General features: G+C 39.7%; 1 protein-coding gene across 4 annotated transcripts in view; it reads left to right on the top strand.

Annotated features, from left to right (window-relative positions):
• BBS9 (Bardet-Biedl syndrome 9) overlaps positions 1-21,891 on the top strand; it is a 726,661-nt gene extending 704,770 nt beyond the window's left edge. For 2 of the 4 annotated variants that reach the window (XM_064380467.1, XM_064380468.1), the window contains one exon: positions 16,297-17,076. In XM_064380467.1, the coding sequence (XP_064236537.1) occupies positions 16,297-16,457 (161 nt within the window). In that variant the 3' untranslated portion in view covers positions 16,458-17,076. Of the gene's footprint in view, positions 1-16,296; positions 17,078-21,705 lie in introns of those variants that run through there. The other 2 variants (XR_010344069.1, XM_064380469.1) reach the window with 2 other exon arrangements.
• Positions 21,892-22,280: the final 389 nt, after the last annotated feature.

Genomic DNA, 22,280 nt, shown 5'->3' with positions numbered 1-22,280 from the left:
ATTTCTTCGACTCTGGGTTCTTGGACTCTGCAAATTCTACGTGTTTTAGCCTCTATCTGAGGGCTGCTGATAGGGAGACTCTACCTTCTCCCTCTTAAACACTGCTGCCTGGGCAGACTTCACGGGGACAGCTGGAGTTTACTCCTTCATGATGGCTTTTTACCACAACTGCTGGTCTTGTCATGGGCTCCCACTCCTTGTCAACGCTGCTCCCCTAAGTGCAGAATGAACCCTGGTGTGATATGGTAAGAGGGAGAACTTTCACAATTTGCAGAAGAAAACATTCTCACTCTTACTTACAAAAGCAGACATTGTGGGGTGAGGAGAGGGAGAACAGTAAGATGGGCTGGTCCACTCTGCTCAGGAGTTTTCAGCAGCACAAAGCCACCCAACAATGGGCATTGTAATACCAAAAAAAGTTAATTCAATGTCTTACATTTTCTCATTTACTCACTATCTGGTGAAAATGTTGACACAACACATGTTGACAATGTTGCTAGTCTAGACAGAAATAATGACTTCTCTTTCTTGAGTGCTTACTGGGTACTAAGCACTATCTCAGCTTACACATAGTATCTCATTTTTCCCTTTTAAATTTCTTTAATGGCTCCCTTTGGTCTCTTTCAGTGATGGCAATTTCTCATTTCCGTAAACTTGGATCCATTGATAGTGCCTTGCCTGTGGCACTGTGTTGGTTGTTAGTAGGGATCATGAGGATGAACAGAGGCTCAGCTGGAAGGAACCTCGATTGATTAACAATGGCTGACGGGAGGTTGGGGAGAAAGGGGACAAGGTACAGGGAGGGAGGGGACCCAGGGGAGAGGGAGAAGTGTGGATATTTGCCAGTCCACCACCCTCCAAAAGGATTTTGAACTTTTTTTAGAGGGTTGTGGAGTGGTAAATATCCACACTTCCTACCCTCCCCTGGGTCCTGTAGGTAAGTCAGGTCCTTTACTCTCTGTTTTTTCTTGCCCTTCCAGACTTGCCTCCAGCTCCCTGTCTTTAAATAATATGGTGCCAGCACTTCTCCAACTGTAAGGTGCCCGGGAATCTCCAGGGGATCTTGTTAACATGCATATCCTTATTCAGTAGGTCTGAGGTGGGGTCTGAGATTCTGCAATTCTGTCAAGCTCCCAGATGCTGCTGGTCCAAAGACCACACTTTCAGTAGCCAGACTCCATGCCACATCAAACCCCTTACCATTCATTCCCTGAATCTGCTGTGTACTTTCACCGATAAGTTAACAAGGTTAGTTATCATTTATAATTTACTAGGTGCCAGGTCCTATAGTACCTGGTAAACATTTTATATAACTCATCTGATTTGCTCCTGACGACACCTCTCTTAGATAGATAATATTATTACCATTTCATTTTACAAATGAAAACAGATTCAGAGGTTAAGTAACTTCCTCAAGATTAGACAGCCAGCAAGAGGCTAGAAGCCAGGCCTGCTGAATCCCAAAGCACACACTCTAGCTTACTCCTATTCGGCCTGTAGATTGGCAGTATTGATATCACCTGGAAAGTTGTTGAAAATGCCAAGTCTTAGGCTCTACCCAGACTCACTGAATCAGGCTTTGCATTTTATCAAGAGCTCACATTATTCATGTACACATTAAAATCTAATAAGTGCACTGCAAACATCCGTGACTCTTCTTGTTTTCTCATTCCATTCTTTCAAAATAAGAATTCTAGAATCACAAAAATCAGGCTATTTTGATAGGGATTTAAAAATACATATACTCTCAAGTTTTGACACTGCAAATTTAACCCAAAGGGCTTTTTGACTAAGTGGCTTGAGAAAATTTTGGCTTGTCAGAAATCATCAACACAAAATAAAACTGACAATGACTATGATCTGCAAGTGGTAAAACTTGTTATAAATGAAAATCATCTAAAGGATCATATCATGTTGGTCATATTGGATACTGCAAAAATTGGCTTAGGAAAAAAGTAGACTTGTTAGAAATAATCAACATAAAATAAAACTGTCCAGAACTAAAATTACACATGGCAAGATACAAAGAAACAAATAAACAAACAAAAAAAAAGCTGATAGAAGAGTCAAGTCTTCTTAACCAAAACTAAATCTGTAAAATTGGAGCAGAAACATTGAACTTGTTAGAAATAGTGGCCTCAAGTGGAAAACTCACATAGAGATTATTACACTAAAATTATTGGTAGACAACAACAAAGCCCTGATTTATGATTCAGTATTAAGTTCCATGAGTGCAGGAATCTGTATTTGGCTTATTTTCTCCTATATCCCAGCCTCTGGAGCAGTGCCCGGCACAAAAAAGTAGCTCATTTGGCTGAGGTGGGTGGATCACGAGGTCAAGAGATCGAGACCATCCTGGTCAACATGGTGAAATCCCATCTCTACTAAAAATACAAAAAATTAGCTGGGCATGGTGGCGCGTGCCTGTAATCCCAGCTACTCAGGAGGCTGAGGCAGGAGAATTGCCTGAACCCAGGAGGCGGAGGTTGCGATGAGCCGAGATCACGCCATTGCACTCCAGCCTGGGTAACAAGAGCGAAACTCCATCTCTAAAAAAAAAAAAAAAAAAAGTAGCTCAGTTAAAAATGCATGGTTTGGCTCTGTGTCCCCACCCAAATCTCACCTTGAATTACAATCTTCATAATCCCCAAGTGTCCAAGGATGGGATTAGGTGGAGGTAATTGAGTCATGGGGGTGGTGAGGGGGGTGGTTTCCCTCATGCTATTCTCATGATAATGAGTGAGTCTCATAAAATCTGATGGTTTAATAAGCATCTGGCATTTCTCCCACTGGCTTTCATCCTCTTTCTTGATGTCCTCTGAAGAGGTGCCTTCCGCCATGATTGTAAGTTTCCTAAGGCCTCCCCAGTTATGCTGACCTTTGAGTCTAAACCATTTTTCTTTATAAATTGAAAAAAATATGCACACAAAATCATAAAATTTACAAGGAAAATAATCTGATAAAACTTCAAAACAAAAATGAAAATAAAAAAATTTTAAAAAGTTAAAATATGTGGTATATAATTTAAAAGAAGTAAAATGATTTAATAGCATTTGATTCAGAAAATACATTTCATCCAAGAAATATTTTATGAGAAGATGATTTGTCAGTGTTGGCAAAATTTGGATGAAAAATGTATAAACACGAGTCAAAATGTACTGGAAGGGTGGAATCAGACTACCACCTGGTCAAATGGTGGAGCCACAGTTATGGAGCAAAGTAGCTGCATGAAAACCATCTGTATTCCTTCGTTCTGGCAGGAAATCTTAATTATTCTTCCATGCCTAACTGAAATTTAACATCTTGCATTGAGCCTTTTCTAATCCAAAACAGAACATTTTGACCCCAGTGTTTGCACTCGTACCATTTTTACCCAGGGATGTGTTGACTTTATCATAGCATCTTTCAGAATTCATCAAAGTTGAGAGAAGATCTTGAGAGTGATAGGGTACTTTCGTAAAATAACAACCTTCTGATATCTGAGAGGAGTCACAATTTTGTGACAGTTTAATAAAATAAAAACTGTTATTCAATTCATACTATATATTACTAAAAATATGTAAAATAGGTGTTATATGATTAACTGCCCAAAAAGTCACTTGTTGTTTGTAAGACTAAAAACTACAAAGATTCACCAGAAATGACTAACTTAGGTAAGAAATACTCAAAATAAAATAAAATTGTTCATAGTTAAGCTATACATGGTAACACTGCTTTTGACTAAAATTGATGGAAAAAAAACATCTTTCAAAATGTAAATCTGAATAATTGACCTCAGGAAATTGGACTTGATGGAAATAAATAATAACAATAAAATTTATAGTCAACAATGATTTTAATTTGCAATGCTTAATTAACAGACAAAGAAAATCTTTATTGATTAATCAAAAATTGGTCATGCAACTTAACATCAAAGGATTGACTTTGATGAAGAGAATATTGGTAAAATAAAAATGATAAAAAATTTGAAATTTTAAAAATTGCCTTGTACAGAAATTGGTAAAACAAAAAAAACTCAATAAAAACTCATCAGTGTTGTTTCATTTATTCAACAAACATTTATTATCAGTTATGTACTAGGCTGTAGGGATTAAACAGTGAATAAGATAAGGGTTTTATATTCTCGAAGGAAATTATTCCTTCCTAAAATGTTGGTGTTCTTCTACATGAAGTTAAAATATTCATTGCATCAAAATGATGTGTTCTCCTTGAATCCTTCTTTTAGGAAGAAATTTTGAACTATATATTAAAAGGCTTAAAAGAGTTCATAAATTTTGATTCAGTACTTATGTTTTTAAATATGTCCCACAAAGACATTAACTAAATATAAAACAATTATATCCTAAAATGTTGATTGGGCATGGTGGTGGGTGCCAGTAATCCCAGCTACTTGGGAGTCTGAGGCAGGAGAATTGCTTGAACTCAGGAGGTGGAGGTTGCATGAGTCGAGATCACGCCACTGCATTTGCATGGGTGACAGAGTGAGACTATGTTGAAAAACAAAAAAAGTTACTTAGAAATTAGCACATACCCTAAATAGGGAGTATTTAGAGAAATATTAAGGAAACTATGCCACATTCCCTTGATTGTTGATGGTTATTTTCGAGAGCAGCAGCTTCACATTTATATCTGATCATTTATGTTTACGTGGAAATGAAAATAATATCCTTAGACTCCTTAACGATTTCACAAGCTGGTCTGTTGTGGGTGGCTGTGTGATGTTGCTGAGTGACAGAGCCTTGGAAACGCAAAGCCTTCTGCTGTTTCACCTCCAGGATACCAAACACCCAGGGCTTGAGAGGGCTGGAGCTGGGGCAGTGTCACAGGATCAGAATGTGATCTCCGTGACTGCTTAGCCTGCTGATACCCAGAGGCTCAGCGGCTGAAGGATGGAGGGACGCCACAAAGAAATGTGAAACATGCTCTACAACCTCAATGAAAAACCCCGCATTCCTTCTTTCTTGCATTCATTTATTCATTCACTCAACAAAGATCTATGGAGTGGCTGATGTGCCCCAGACATTGCTGGAGATTCAATTGTAAGCAAGAAAGATGAAAATTCCTGCCCTTATGGAGCCTGCATTCTGGTAGAGGCAGACAGTAATAAAACAAAATAAATAAGTAAATTACACAGTATGTTAGATGTTGAGAAGTGAGATGGAAAAAGTGCAGCAGAGAAAGGGTAGAGGGAGCACTGGGGAGTGGGTCTGTAATTCTAGATTGGACCGTCAGAGAAGAACCTGACGAAGAGATGATGTTTGAGGAGATTGGAGGGAGGAAAGAGAGCCAGCCATGCAGGCATCTGGGAGAGGGTGCACCTGGCACGGGGAAGAACTCCCTCTGATATTTTCCAGCCTTGGACTTCATCTCTGCCTTGGTCTGTCTATGACAGTAATAAGCTAACCTGAAAAACTGACTCTAGGTTAATGGATTATTGGAAACTTGCAGAAGGGACCCCAAAAGAACAGAAGTATCTTAACACTTGTTAGAAATTATTTTTAATATTTATATTAAAATATTTAAATAAATATATTAATATTTATTTTCCAACCTGTCCAGGAGCTTCTGAGGCCTCACAGACCCTCTCTCTGTCATTAGAGTTTATACTAATGTTTCCAAACTGTGGTTTTCAGGGACTTATCCTGAGAGATAGTTGCTCAGCAAAAAAGATCTTGCTTGTAAATAAACGGGAAATACAGTGTGCTGTCTTCCCAATTTGAAGATTACCTTTGAAAATCCCTGCAATAAAGAAGCCTGTTGAATTTTCTTTAACCCTGAGTATCCCTAACTTGTTCTCATGCCATGGCTATTAATATCTTATGGAACAGATGTTCATCAGAAAACATTGACTCACACAATAGTGTTCCATGCTGGTTACAGACTGTCTGCTTCGTTGTTCCTTCACTCATCCTTGATGTTAGTTTTGTTGTATTGTCAGGTAGGGCTTGGGAATAAAATCTCCGGTATAACCACTAGGTCCTGGACACAAAGGACTAATACACAAAATCACTGTGGACCAAATGTAGATGGTTGCAAATGTGGTCGGGTCCTACAGAAGAGGTCACTCAGGGCTTCTTGAAAGTGAGTAGAAAAATATTTGGGGAAAGGAAGGCCTTCTCTCCAGTGTAGACAAATCCAGGGACACAATTTTATTGCACAAGTAAACATGAATTTGGGGCCAGGAGGTGGGGCGGGGCTGTGAGGAATTTAGCAGGTAGTCTAATTTGACACAGAAAATATTTCAAAGTATTCTCTTTGCTGTCCATCTGCTGTGCTCACAGCCACTTCTCCTTACTGTCTCTGCCCCTTATTCTGTCTGAGGCTGCTGAGCAAGTGCTGGGCTCTGGTTATTCTTTTCTTCCTCAACTTTTCTGCCATCCTTTAGTCTTGTTGCCTCCTATTTTCTTCTTTCCTTCTGGCTGGACTTGTGTTTCCCTTTCTCTGTTTTCTCTGTTTCCTTTCAAAGCTCCTTCTATTCTCTTCTCACAGAAATGGTTCCCCGTCCCATATGTGACCCACCCACTCTGCTGCACTTCACAGAGTCTGTCTTTTGTCCCTGCTTCCATTTGGCCTTTTTATTCTGGGCCCTTGCCCCAGAAGAAGACAGACCTTTATTTCTTTGGTGTGTGTTTGTGCATCACCCATCATCTATGTTTGTAAGGCAACTTCAGCTTGGCTTACAATTTCAATAATACATAGGATTTACGTGATAACAAAATCTCCTGTCTGGGAATGTGAGACAGACTTCTGTAGCCACCGAATTCATCATTCCTAGGGATTTATTCAATCATTCCCTCTCTGAGTAATGTTTATGTGTGAGGTACTAAGGACAAGGAGATAGAAGACATAATTCTGCTTGGAAGGAGCTCATGGTCTAGTGAGAGACACAGTGACAAAAGCAGATAATCTCAAGAGAATGTGGCAAGTGCTGCGCTAGAGGCCAGGAAGAGATGCTGTTCCGGGAGGGTCCCTGACCCAGCCTGGGAGGGTCAGGGATGGCTTCTCAGTCTCAAGAGTAATTACAACAGTGCAAATTTGAGCTTTCAATTGAAAATTGAATTTGGAGAACTTTTATCTTTTACTCTGAGCTTGAAAGTTTCTCAATACTTAAAGAGTTCTCTGATAAGATCAGTGGCATTATTTATAAATGGGATTTAAAAATACTATAAATGAAAAGTGTCAACATTGGGAAGATTTGCATAACTCAGTGTAGTATCTTCCAATGTATTATGTTATAAAATCATGCCTGGATAAAATAATAAACCCAAAATGCAAGATAGGCAATGGATTTAATGTAATTGAGTATAAAATGTTCAGTTACCTGGTTTCAAATTCTATACTGCAACTCACCTTTATGAAAACTAACATGTGCAGAGTTTTGAAGTATAATCAAAGACAAAATTATGTGAAAACAATTGGAACGTATTCCTGCTTTTCCAACTATTAACTGTGTGAAGCTAGATTTTCTTTCTACACTTCAACCAAAACAACATATTGCAAAGTAAGTAATACGGAAGCAGAGAGGCGAATCCTGCTGTCTTTATTGAGCCAGACATTTAAGAAATTTGAAAATACGTAAAACAATGCCACTATTATCTTACATTCTTTTTGAAAACTGTAGCTATTTTTCTTAAAAATGTGTTATTTAACATGTAATTATTACTTTACAGTTAAGTAATTATTTAAAATTTTTCTCAGTTTCAGTTTCTAATATGGAAAATATTGGTAGCTATACGCCGCATAAACTAAGCTCTTTGGAGTCCTTAGTAATTTTTAAGAATGTAAGGAGGCCCTGAAATCCAAAAAAAGTAAGAGCCGCTGGACTAGACAGTCTTTCCTAGATTCTAAGACTTGCTCAAACTACTGCTTTGATCTTTGTGGGTGCGGTTCAGGAAGCCAGTGCAGAAGACTCTATTCTGGTCCATTCTGTAAAGTTGGAGAAAAGTGATTTTGATTTTTGCTAATAGAAGTATTTTTTAGTAAGTCCCAATGATCGCTTTCATATACTTATCCTTTCCCACATGAAAGCTCTGCTTCTGCCTGTTGTCAAATACAGAATTTCTGAACAGCCGTGAGGTTACTCTCTCATCCTAACTGATTTGACTTCTCTGTCTTTGACAAAGTCTTATGTATCCCGATGTTGTTTTTCTTACCGTAAAGGTGTTCAGATATTTACTGAGTGCATCCTCTGTATCTGGCATTTTTCTAGGGAGGGGGGATACAGTGATAATGAAGAAGATGCTCTCCTTGCTCTTGTGGAGTTCATAGTCTAGCAGGAGAATATCAGGGGCAATGTTTAATCGAACCCTTACTCTGTGTCAGGTTCTGAGCATTTTACCTGTGGCATCTCCATTTCATTATTACAATTGTCTTAAGTTAATACAAATATCCCTGTTTTCTTTTTCTTTCTTTTTGAGATGGAGTCTCACTCTGTTGCCCAGGCTGGAATGCAGTGGTGTGATCTCAGCTCACTGCAACCTCTGCCTCCCCGGTTCAAGTGATTCTCTTGCCTCAGTCTCCCGAGTAGCTGGGATTACAGGCATCTGCCACTGCGCCTGGCTAATTTTTGTATTTTTAGTAGAGGTGTGGTTTCACCATCTTGGCCAGGCTGGTTTTGAATTCCTGACCTCATGATGCACCTGGCTTGGCCTCCCAAAGTGCTGGGATTACAGGTGTGAGCCACTGTGCCCGGCCCTGTTCCATTTTCTATAGAAGGAAACTTAGGCCTAGAGAAATTAGGAAGTGTGTCCATACTCACGATAGTTAACACCCTTGGTACCCCTGTCAAGTGCCTGTGTGGTCATGATCGCCAGTTCTCTGCACCCATCCCCCAGTTCTGTGTGCCTTGCTGCCAAGTGTTTATGGCTACAAAATTCTTCAAAGACTTGCTGTGGGCTGCTGTGGCTGCTTCACCTGTACCTAAGCATCCAGGAGCTGATTACTGAACCTCCGCCCACTAGCTGATGACTAAATGGTGAAGAAGTACCCAAAAAAGACCAGTTTCTTTGACTTTGGATGAATTCTGGGGTGCAACGTACATTTCTGAGCTCTCTGAGAATCAGGTTAGGACTGGCCTTCAACTGAAATCACATCTCTTTACTTCTCCTTCTCTAGTGAGCTTCTCAAACATTTACCCCTTTCACTGTGGAGATCTTTGTTGATCAATCACTTGAATCTTTGCCTTGAGGTCTGCTTCTCAGACACTCTGAAGACTGTCACCCACCTAAGTGGCAGAAGTCAGGATCTGAACCCAAGGCAGCCTGACTTGAGCACAGGTGCTTCTAGCCAGCCCACTGGACTGTGTGCTGTCAGATTATTGGTGTGGGTCTGTTAACAGGTTGGTCCATCCAGATGTAGAGTCTACATAACTATGCTTTTTATTTACCACACATTAAAGTGTCTCTCTCTACCGTGTGTATGGCAGATGCACCTGACAGCAATAACTTAAGCAAACCTAAAGAATGATCTAAGCAGAATTTTGTTTCAGTTCCGAGCTAAGGAGTACGGGAGTGGCCAACCTGGAGATTCACTTCTTCCCTATGAAGAACATCTGAACTTCTGGTCTGTTCCTTAAAATGTAGGCCATCCAGGGGATGAAGGCCCTTCATTTTGGGTTAAATGGAGGTTCTAAGTAGAGGTTGCTAAGCCAAAATGCTGTATATACTGCATACTTTTTGCAAATGATAGTGAGTCTTCCTGCCTAGTCCACTGCTTCTGGACCACCCTATAGGTAAGCCTTCAATAAAGCCTGTGCCTCATTCGCTGGCTCTAGGTCTTTTCTTTTCTTTAAATTTAAATATACTTTATTGTTAAAAATGCTAATAATCATCTGAGGCTTCAGCCAGATGTAATCTTTTTGCTGATGGGAAATAAAATAAGACTATGAAGTTTCCTACATTGATTGACTCTTCCTCTTAGAAAAGATTTCTCTGTAGCATGCTAGGCTGTTGGATAGCATTTTACTCAAAGTAAAAACTTCTTTCGAAATTTGAATCAGCCCTCTCATCTCCTGCCGCTGTTTCATCAACTGTGTTGATGGAATATTCTAATTCCTTTGTTATCATTTCAACAATGTTCATGGCATCTTCACCAGGAATGAATTTTATCTGAAAAAGCCACTTTCTTTGCTCATTAGTAAGAAGTGACTCCTTGTTCATTCATTCTGCTAACTTTAAACTCTTCTTCTGCAGTTTTCCCACTTCTCTCAGCCTTCATAGAATTGTAGAGAGGGAAGGCCTTTCTCTGGATTAGGCTTTGGCTTAAGGGAATGAGTGATAGGCTCCATCTTCTATCCAGACCACTCAAACTTTCTCCCTAACAGCAATAAAGCTATCTTACTTACTTTTCATTTGTGTTTTCCCTTGAGTAGTACTTTTAATTTCCCTTGATAACATTTTCTGTGCATTCACAAATTGGCTAAATGGCTCTAGGTCTTTTCTTTGGCCTCTCAGACACAGTGCCATCCCTATAGAAGTCAACAGGGGTTCGGCAGACACCTTGAGAATGTATGTTCCTCACCCCTTTGAAGAAAATCCTTTGCAGTGGGGAAAGTAACACTCTGCTAGGTCTTCATGCTTATTTTAAACCCGTCAATTAAATATAACTGTGTGTTATAGGCACATGCAAGCTTCCCTCTGCCTCTCACACCAAGTAAAAGCAAATGCAATATTATAAACTTTTGTTTCCCATGACCCATTGTGGGAATAGGTAAGTTAATGGAGAAATAGTAGGTTGGCAATAACATTCCATGGGCTCCTTCCGCTGAATCAGCAGTAGCAGTTAGAATTTCATAAGCTGTCACCACTTCAAGAGAGGAGAAGCAGTAGCCTGGTGTGCATGTGTTGGTCACACCCCACCGTGCTGAGCTCTGACGTCTGGGCAGTGTTGAATGCATAGGCTGTTACTCCCCAAACCTCTCGCCACTCCTGGATTTAGCCTGAGTCAGGGTGAGTTTAACTACCCGTCAATCGCCTTTACAGAAAATACTTTGGGTCCTGACTATTGGACTATTGGTTGCTCCTTTGTTTTTTGAGGTCCTTGAGTTTGTCTTGTGCTAAAATTCTTGGAAGACACAGGAAATGTATCCCTAAAGTGGCCTCAGCATCAAAGATGTTTCGTGAAAACGCCCCTTTCCACTACCACAGAACTGTTTATTTTTTCAATTAACAAAGGATAAGGTGGTCCACTGGGGAATTTTGGCTTGGAGCCCCAGAATTTAAATATGTATGCAAAGTAGGGGGTTAAAAATACCTTAGATTAATCCAGTTTTTTGCAGCACCCGGGGCTGCGGTGGGGATGGGGGCAGTTAATTTAAGCACTAACTTTTAAGGAGCAATTCTCTGCCAGTTTGGCAGCCTAGGCTCAGGCCACAGAGGCTGGCTTTGAGTATTTCACCTAACTACACTCAGGGGACCAGCACAGGGCACTCTTTGGCATGCCTCTGTATCTATTCACATTCTTCTGTTTTGCTTTGTCTCTCTCCCTGAACAAGTGGCACCTTATTATCTAACTTGAGCCTTCACATTCAGACTTCAAGACGCAGTCCATGTTTTGAATTAAGGAAGAATGAGCCTCAGCATGAGCCCTGGGGAATCTGGGTTAGGTGATCCAAGCTCCCCTTGCGTTAGACTGAATGCGATACTTTTTTTCTTTTCCCTGTTAGCAGGTCTATTGAGTTTCAAAAGAGATCAAGCATATATGTAGAAGTTCTCTAAATTCTGTAGCTCTACTATGCAAAATTTACTATTGAAGAAATTCTCAAAAAAAATAAAGGGGAAGGGGTCTCATCAGGAACGACTAAGATTGCTCAAGAGGGTGGAGTAAGAGGCCACACATTGAAAACGTTCCTTTTAGTTTCCTTCCTTACCTTATTTCCTCCAGTCTGAAAGTACAGATGTTTGAAACTCTTCCAGGAGTGGAGATGACCAATGACCAGTCTGATCCTGGAAGAGGCTAGACTTCTGCTACCTTTGGCAGAGAGCCCCGATACAATTTTTAAAATTTACTCTCAAGCCCATGGACCTGGGAAATATTTACAACACTTAGCCATTTGTTGACTTGAATATGTGACGTCTTTCAGACGAGCTATTTCTTTTCACTGTGGCATCAATATAATTTATACTGGATGGCATTCTGAGTCTGTCTCCTTCTCTCTCTTCCTCCATCCCATTTATATTCACTTGAAAAAACAGTTTCTTGAAAGCATGTGAGTCATGATCTGAACATCTATGAACAAACTGTGAGTCTTCTTAGGACACAGGACACCTCTTTCCTGGGCATTGTGCATTAATATTTATATAATAAAACTTAAAATGATGGAGGATGCAAAAGTCTTTGGTTTAAAGTTGTTTAGAGTTTGCACAACCCATAAAATAGCAGCCGCCTCCAGAAGGTGGATTTCTATCTCAGCTCAGAGAATTCACTAACATGTGAGCCAGCCTTGGGCAAAATTGAGAAGTGGGAAAACTTGTTTTGTTTCTCTCAGCCCTTCCACTTCCCAGCGAGTGTCTTGCCCTCTTCTTCTCTCCCTGCATCTCTTGCTATGCCCTCAAACCCATCCGTTCTGGTGTTAGGTAAGGCTGGGTTTCATTTAACATGTTAACTTTCCTCTGCATTTAAATCTTAAATTTAATTATAAAAGGAAAGGGTCTGTCCTTTGAAAGGCATTGTGGGGGACCTAAGGGGATATGGAGGACACAGAAAAGAAACTTCTTGAGGAACTTTGACCAAGAGAAACACCATCTGAAAATGCCTAAGCTAACAAAACTGAGTTTAGGACATCTGCCTTTGGCCCATTCTCATTAACTACCACGTCCCAGGATACTGGTTTTCCTCCTAATATGGTGAAATATGCCAAAAGCAAGTAAATTCTCCTGTGGGATTTAAAGGATTTAACTGAATCACATGGAAAGTTACCAGATTTTCTGAGTGATTTATGTGGTAGAAGCATGGTTCTATTTGGATGAATTTTTTGCTGTCTCACAGAAAAAAGAAAGTAAAATATTCAATAAATACTCACCAAGTGGTTCCAAGAGCCTTGCCTTGAGAAAAAAAAAAGATATAGCCTTTTTAAAGGGTTAGTTTAGACGTATTAAAAAATCATGTTTTTATAGTAGCAGTTATCACATTGCCAGTATTTTTTCATCAGCACTGTAATTAAAGTAACTTTTCTTGTTAGTACATCATTTAATTGCTTATAAGTAAGAAAAAGGTGTGTAAGTATGGTCTTAATCTAAGTGTTAACACACTGGTTAGAAATGTGAAGTCCCTTAAATTTATACAAAAAACCTTAAACACATAAGATAAATTTTAGAAGCTGTTAACCGCATGGAGGTGCTGGGTTCCAGACACATGCCCTCGCTCCCTCAGAAATCTATAGCATCTCTTCAAAGCTGAAGTTCAGTTGCACTTAGAAAAGCATTATTTCCATTCTCAGCCCTACTTTAAAAAGAAACAGCAGAAGTGAATTCTACTGGGTTCTGTTCACATCTCAGTGACCCTAAAAAAGTCCACAGAAAGTATACTTCTCAATCAAATGTTTAGTTACTATTGACTGTGAAGACCCCAGAGAGAGCATGATATTTTTCAATGATTGCAGCAAAATATATTGCTAGAGAATCCAGAAAAAATATACAACTGAAGTTTTGCTTTTCCAAAGCATCTTCCACCAGAGAGGCAAGAATTATTGAAGAATGTTTCATTATAATAAAGAAAAGAATGACCCGTTTTTAAAAAGAATGGAATTATGGGGATCCAAACGGAATTCAAGTATTCCTGGTTGCATCCTGCACTCCAGTATTTTGGATGCATTTGGGAATGCTGTGATCACTTTGGATTTGCCACTTCTCTATATTTTACCCAACAAGTTTATATTCAGCAGTATCCCTCACTCTGTGTGAAAATTAGCAGTGGTTCAAGGAGGAAATTTGGGGGGGTTATATAGAGTAAGTGATGAATCTTCTTGGCTTAGAAATGTGGTTCTTAAAATATTAAGCTTATAGATCATTTTCAGAAACTTACTAAAGTCAAGTAAAAGAAAACATGCATACCACATACACATTGCATTTTGCATTCAGTTCCAGGTCCAGAATAATAATAAGCTTCAGGTCTAGAATGTCATTATGGGAAGATTTCCACTGAGGTCTGCTTTAAAAATATCCATAATAGGTGAGAGGAAAGAAATAGGATTCTGATCATGGGCAATGATATAATTTCTTTTACTAGTGACCAATTAATCCAACCCATCAGAATAACATTTAATCTTTCTTTTAAGTGGTTCATAAAAAGGAACAACAGAAATGGCACTGCTGAGACCTTTTCAGAACTGGAAGTAGTATCAGAGTGGCTCAAAACCAAACAAATATAATATAATATACACCGAATTCAAGTTTTTAAAGCTACTCAAGCCAGGGAAGCAATGGAGGAAATGCTGATTATTTGGGGGAGAAATGGTAGAGGGGGGTTAGAAAGGGAAGGCCAGATGTTCAGTTTTCAACATCAATGTTTCTGAAGCCAAGAACACAGTGCTGACCCAGGCATGATAAAATGTGCAGGGATTTCCAGCAATCCACAGTCAGCTGACCTGCTAAGGAGAAAAACAACAATTTTAAAATAATAAAGTTAGGCTGTAAATATAATTTTCTTATCTAGGATTCTGGTTATTTATACCTCAAAATGAACAGCTGCGTAAAGATCTTATTGTTTCTCACTGGAACAAGCTCAAAGCCCAGGGAATGCCTTGACTTCATGAGATTATGAAAAAAAAAAGTTGTATTTTTATGTGACAGGTTGACATGGATTTTATTCAATAAACAATCTGACATTTATCAAGATGCTTACAATTACACCAAAAGAAACAGAAGCCTTCGTCTTGCTGTTGTTTTATGTGGAAGTATTATTCTCCTACCATGAGTTGATGGATCTGAATTGTTTTGTTTTTCATTTTAGCCATTTTACAAATTTGCTATTGTTGTTTGTTGCTGTTTTAGAAAAAAATGATTTTACCAACAACATTGAGTGGCTATACCGTCTCTTAATAATGAGAAATTTCATAAGTTTGACTGCTTAATGACACAATTTACAAGTTTGCCGTCTGTTCACTTTTGATATGACCTTCCAATTACCAAGTTGAATAAAAATGACTTTTATAAGGACATGAATCCAACTGAAACTTTGCAAGATTGGAATCATTTAATTTTTGAAAGTGTGTTCCATCCAAAAGCCTTCTGTGGTTTGTGTACCCCAAGAATAATTTTTTTATCCAAGTCATATTTGAATAAAGCAAAGGATAACATGTCCTATGTTTCCAAGAAACCCAATCTTGTGCAGGGCTGAGAGTCCATTATCTTCTCTTCTATCACCCTGTATAAGGCAGGCTCATAGGAGATTTGCTTGAGAGCTCATCTACACAAAGATGATTTTATTGCGTTAGCCAAGTCACACAGCAGAAATTGTCAATTTGATGTCAGGTTTTAAAGATTACATCCTGAATAAGTATATTTTCTTTCTTATCAAAATATACAGTTTATGTTTTCTAATACCAAAGAGAGAGTAGATTATTTTTAGTAGAATTAATCCTGTTGTTCTTTTTTTCCTCCTCTACTCAAGATAGACCAAAAATTGAGGACTATTTTCTTAGAAAGAATGACCTCAATGTCAACTGTCCTTTCCAGCTATGATTTTGGCAACCTCAGTGACTTTGTGTTGTCCCTTATTGTGGATTTAAAGATTTTGTAATCAGAAAAAAAACTCAACTTTTCAAGACTTGGCCCTATTTAATTTTTTTAGCTTAACCTGTTCTACCTCTCTGTAAGCCATACATGGAAGTAAGGCCTGTAAAACTGGTAAGATAAACATAAAGATCAGGGATCATAGGAAACTCTACTGAGAAATAAAATTATTTTTAATAGAAATTTTAAAAAACATAGTTTGGTGTCTTGGGCAAATAGAGTAGCATTACTTGTTGTTTTGTCTGTAATTGACTTTAAAATATTTAAACATAGACTTCAAGGTGATAAATACTTGTGCTGATTTGCTTCTGTACCTAAAGTAGAGGGTGGTTGGTTAACATTTGAAAGACTCTAATCAAAAGTCCATGGGAAGTTATTATAAGTTATGGTAGGCAGCCTCCCAGTGTTTCCACCCTTGTGCAGTAATCCTCTGCCTTTGAGAACAGGCTGGACCAAGCAATTTGATTGAACAAATAGAATACAGCAAAAGTGTTGAGATGTTCTGAGAGAGTAGATTATAAGATTGTGACTTCCATCTTGCTAGCACTCTCTCTCTCTTGCCTTCCAGGCCTGCTGGCTTTGATGAAACAAGCTGCCATGTTGGAGAGATATACACGGCAAGCCTCCACGAAAGCAGCCTCCAGCCAGAGAGAAACTGAGGCCTTCAATCCAACAATGCATGAAGAACTGAATCCTCCGAACAATCACTTGAGTGAACTTGGAAGCTGATCCTTCTGCGTCAAGCCGTGAGATGACCATGGACCCAGCTGACACATTGATTGCAGCTTGTGAGATACACCAAAGCAGAGGACCCTGGTAAATTGTGTGGATTTCTGGCCCACAGAAACTGAGATAATAAATGTTGTTTTAAGCCATTAGATTTAGGGGTAATTTTTTATGCAACAACAATAGATAACTAATACACGAGGGCTACAGGGATCACGGTTTGATCTATATTAGTTGATCTAACAATAGGTGAATTATATAGTATGTGAATTATACCTCAATAAAGCTATTTAAAAATTTCTATCAGGGCATTTTTAAAATAACATAAATAATATTAGACATGCATACATCTGTGAAAGGAGTGGTGTATAAAGTATGTGAGTCAACTGGAAATAATGGAAAGCAGAGTACCTCTGTTTTTGTATGAGAGGCATAAGAATGTGAACAGCCCAGAGCCCTACACTCTCCCAAATGGTACCCTAGGCCTGGGACCCTCATTCAGTCCTAGATTTGGCCATAACATACACGGATTATGGGGCTTGATTGGACTCATGTTAGCTAAGATCTACTATTAGAGCATGGTGGCCTTTGCCCCAAGTAAAACCCTCAAGAAGGCTATTTCTCAGGGTGTCTGAAGAATGCAGCGATGTCTCCCTGAACTTACATGAGCAGATTCTGTGACAGTTTTGTGCCTATGTTAATAAATGCTTCTTCATGAGGCAGATTTGTTCAGAGACTTGATTTCATTGTTACATATGATCTGCTACTGAGGGTATGAGAGACTTGCAACTCTCCATAGAGGCTAAAGAAATCAACCAAAAAGAAATGGACAATTGTGAATGATCAAGTTGACTCAGGCCATTCTGCAACAGAGCTGATGAGACAAGAAGTTGACACATAAGACAACTGACTGCATCCCTTGCGAGGTAAAGGAGCCCCTGTGTCCCCTAGCATTTGTATTTGTTGTGGCAAAATGATTAAACTGGCCCCTCAGCCCAGCCACCAGTTAATTTAAGCAATGTTAGAGGCACAACAGTACCAGTCATTCTCTCACTCAAAGACCTTTCATGGTATCCTATTTCCCAAGAACTAAGTCCAAGTCCTTTGTCTTGAATACAGGGCTCTTATAACTTTTGTTTTCTACTCTCCGTCATACACTAAATTGAACAACTTCGGGAAATTGAACAGTTCTTGTATTTTCTTGCTTCCTTATCTTTTCGCATTTAATTCCATCCATCTGAATGATCTTCCCATCCATTAGCTTTGGGCAATTAGTGTTTAATGTATCTCAGGCCCTTGAGTACAAATAGAAATAAGGCACAGTCTCCTCCTACAAGAATCTTATTTAGTGTGTGAATGTGTGAGTTGGCCATATCAACAAGCGATTCCAACAAAATTTGGTGAGTCATTCCATAAGTTTCTATGGGTAGATTAACTATGGTCACTTATTCTTTGTGGCTCCTTTTATGAAAAAGAGGATTCTCTCTCCACCCCTTGGGCCTGGGCTGTCCCTGTATCTTGCTTTGACCTATAGAATGCAGTGTAAGTGACACTGTGTCATTTCTGAGCCTTGGCCTCCAGAGGTCTTGCCAGCTTCTGCCCTCCCTTTTGGATCTCAGCTGCCATATTGACATCCAGTGAAGTGGACTGGATAATGAGAGCCCACCTGGGAGAGAATGGGGGTGGCTCAGCTGATGGCAGCACTGTATTAATCATGTTTTTTATTTTCTGTGTTGTTACGATGTTTGGATCTCTTGCAGGTATTTCAGACCTGGAGAGACACTGCCTGTTGCAGAGCTAGCAAATTCCTGGGGGTGTTAGCCTTTCATGCATAGGCTGCTCGGCCAAGTGCTGTCCCTTCATCCTCTTCATCTAACTCCCACACACCAAGTCAGTATCTCCTCTGTCCTAAATCAACCCAGGGCCAGGTATCAGACAACCAGGGACAGTCTTTATGTCTCAGAGTCCCCCAGAATTATTCAAATGAGGTGATTCTAAGCTTTGACTCTGTCTTGCCTTGCCTTTTTGTAAAAATCTGAATCAAGGCTCAGGGCTAGGCTTCCCGCCTACTCTTGTTTCTGCCTCTAAATCAGAACCTGGTTCTTCGCCACATGGCCCTACGTGATGTGGTGTGTCCCTTCTCTGGAGAAATATAAGTAATAAAAATCTTCTCTCAAGGTCATTAACCTCTCCATGTTGTCACTCAGTCTCTTCTGTAAATTAAAACCCTGTGGGTACAAATTTTAGAACCAGTACCAACTGGGGTGGCTATCCAGGCTCAGTTAAGCCTTTGGATGATCATAGCCACAGGAATGATCTCAGGTGAAACTAGCAGACCTTCCCAGCTGAATCCAGCCCAAATTGTAGTCATGAGAAAGTGAATGTTTGTGGTATAGGAAAGAAGTTGTGGTTCAGTGGAAAACTATGCATTGTCTACAGCACACCCTTCCAGATTATCAGACTCTGATTCTATGGGAGCTATTTCACAGCTCTGTGAAATTGTAGACAACTGATCTCAGTTCCAAATAATTCTTGCCTATACACATGTAAATGAATTCTGTCCAGTGGAGGAACAGCACTATCTTTTTCTGAAAAAGTCAGTTTTTTCCCATTTTTGTCTTCAACATTCCTTTGCTCCATAAAATTTATGCTTCTTTGACTTCTTTGAATTAGTTATAATATCTATCTGTTTCCTTCATTTTACTTAACATGTGCTCATCTTATACCTGCATGAGATTATGGTTTTACCTTATTTTGAAAATTATTCTTTAACATAGCTATCTTAAAACATTAAGTGTAGCAACAGATGCTTGAAGGCAGTAATGGAGAGCAGAATCAATTGCTTACATCCCATTGGCTTATACTTCTGCTATTTATGTTACTAACAGAAAAATGTCATTTTTTGTGGCATAGATGATAAGCATGTATAAAGAAAAATATTGGAAGCACAGTCCTGGAACGCTGACTAACAGGAAGCAGTGAAGTGATGAGGTTAAGGGCACGAGCTTTCCCCGTTCAATATGCTTGGGTTCAAACCCAGACTTTATCATACCAGCTGTGTAAACTTGGGCACATTTGTTAATATCTGTAAGTCCCAATTTCTTCATGAACCAAAATCATGCACACTGCATAGTAAGCACTAAATAAGACCATGTAGCAGTCACCTTTGATTGCCCACCTGACATCCAATTCCTGATTGTTAAACAGAGCCCCAGGTTCATCTAGGTGTCCACATTGTCTCCACATCCAGAGGGATGTTCTGAGCAATGGAAACAAAGAAGCCTATGGTCCTTCCCTGGCATCTGCAATTGTTTAGGAGAGGACACAGGATTGAATTGACTCAACCATGCAGACAGGAATCCTTTGCATCCCATGTGGGGAGAAAGTGTTCTTTTCTTGCTTTTGTCCTGTTGGGTGGAATCAGGACACATATGAATGCTGACTGCTGCAGGCAGCCATCTTATAACCAAGAGGCAAAATAGCCTTGGGACAGAGGCTCTGTTGAGAGTCAGAAGAGCAGAAGGACCAAAGCTGTGAGCCTAGAGCCTGGCCTATGGTCAGTGTTCAGTCCACATAATCTAAGTAGCAGCCTGGGTTCTGTTGATTTGGAGAGGAGCCCTCCTTTGGATTTGTACCAAGAGGATTCTGGGGTGTTGGCCAGTGAGAATTGGAAGGGCTACTCTATTTCCCGTAGATTGTGTAAGAAAAGAGCAGTTTTATCATGTGACCAGCCCTAAGTGATTGTTCCCCTTAAAACAAAAACTCAAATACAATTGAGACATTGGCCTTTGTATTCAATGCCTGTAGCCATAATTCATTTCTGTCAAAATACAGGGGTTTTTTTTCCTGCCAAACCGTTGAAATCACAATTTTCAAAAGTTTGGCAAGGGAGCATTTTCCCATCAGAGATAGCATATTTTTATGATGATTTTTGCCCATTACATTGTAAAACAATAATAGCCAAAGTCTTGCTTCTGGTAGTTGAGTATCTGAGTATCTGCTAGCACCACCACGAAGTGACATTTCTATTTCAAGCCCTCTTTTGAGGATGTGATAACAAAGTGAAAAAAATCTTGCTACTGGCTATAATTTGGCAGATTCAATTTAAGCTTCCAAGGATACTTCTCAGTACAGTTTTGCCAAAATGCAGACACACACACACACACACACACACACGCACACATACATATTGTTTTATTTTTTTAGAAAATAAAACAAACAAACAGAAACTGCAGCCCTTTGACAAAGTGCCAAAGTCTTGCTTTCTTCCAGTCTCTCAAAAGCAATAACCTGGTTTTAAGATATGGGACAAGACACGGAGTTCATCCTAAGGTGATGCCCCCCCCAACCTTTTTTGCTAGAGTTTTGAAATATGGACACTAATTGGCAAATATTTATAGTTTGGGAAAATGGAAAAATTTGTATGCTTTTGAAATGCAGTCATAGGATTCATCACTGTGTGATCTTTATGATGATTTGTTTTATCTCCTAATGAGAAGAGAACCCACGCTTATTCGGCTCATCCATTCGGGCAGGTTTTTGCATGTCCCAGTGGCATCCAGGTGAATCTCCATGGTCCAATGTCAGCTTGGCTTCTGTACTAGCGTCTAGTTCCTCTGTGATCATCAGTGTCTGAGAAGAAGTCTGAGTCCCAGTTAGGGTTAACTGTAAAATCCTGTCTGTTGGTACAATTCATTAAAAGACAATTTACCTATAATAGCTACTTAATGTGTCTGCAGTATATTTTCACCATAGACAAAATCAATAGAGACGATCAATAAAAAGAATTATCACAAATTTCCTGACAACTCCATGGTGGCAGCAGCTGGGAAGCCACGGCAAAGGGGCGGGCCACTTGGTCAGGCTGCACTGGGTGGGCATTTGTCTCTCAGCCCTCGGAAGACAGTCTAGACTGGTTATCTCGTAGTGCCAGCCTTGTGGCTCCCCAAGAGAGCTGCCCACAGTTCCTTTTCTGGTTTATCCACAAGACCCATTACCTTGATCTTCTCCTACTTCCTCCCCTGGCTCTCAGCCCTTCCCTGAGTAGAGACGGGGTGGGGTGAGGCTTTCAGCCTGGTCTGTTTTGATTTTCATTCTTGTTTACCCCAACCGGGAAACTTCACAACAAGGGCAGCCAGTTGCCCATTCACACAGAGTGAGGTTGCCCCGTGGAGTTAGAGTAGAATGAACATATCTGAGTTCCCCATATTTTTTATTTACTTGTGTTTACCTCATTTTCCATGCACAAAAGATTTGAGCCATCTTACCGAAATGACAACACACTCCACACAGTACAAATGGAATCGGAAGTCAAGGTCCTGGACCAGAACACGTGGGACTGTTTAGTGGCTACAACTGAATTGCATAAAAGGAGGTAATGCTTGCAGACACAGACTCCTGAAGCCTTTGAATGCTGAGTCTGCCTACCATAAGACTACTCTCTCGGGATTTCTGGTTATGTGAGTGAATGAATGCTTTTATTATTTTTAAATATTGGAAATAATGTTTATTGTGGCCAACCATGTTCTACTGGTACAGATAGTTCCACTGATACAAATTATCTCTATCGTATGGGTGAAGGCAATTGAGGTTTGACAAGGTGACTCAGCTAATGAGTGACAATATCTGGGCTTTTTCCTCCTGTCTGACCCAGAGTAATTCTCTAATGTTCCCTAGGGTCCTGGTGAAAAATGCAGATTCCTCTACTTCACTCCCAAAGATTCCATTCAGGAACTGAGGTGGAGTCCCAGGAATTTGCATTCTAAGCAAGCAGCACAGGTTGTTTTGATGCAAGGTCTTCACGAATCCCATTTGAGGAATCATTGC

This window comes from Aotus nancymaae, unplaced genomic scaffold, assembly GCF_030222135.1.
Source record: "Aotus nancymaae isolate 86718 unplaced genomic scaffold, 86718_ANA_hifiasm-v0.15.2.pri h1tg000025l, whole genome shotgun sequence".
In the NCBI taxonomy this organism is placed as follows: domain Eukaryota; kingdom Metazoa; phylum Chordata; class Mammalia; order Primates; family Aotidae; genus Aotus; species Aotus nancymaae.
Note: the sequence above shows the minus strand (reverse complement) of the source record. Positions and strands in the feature narration are given on the sequence as shown.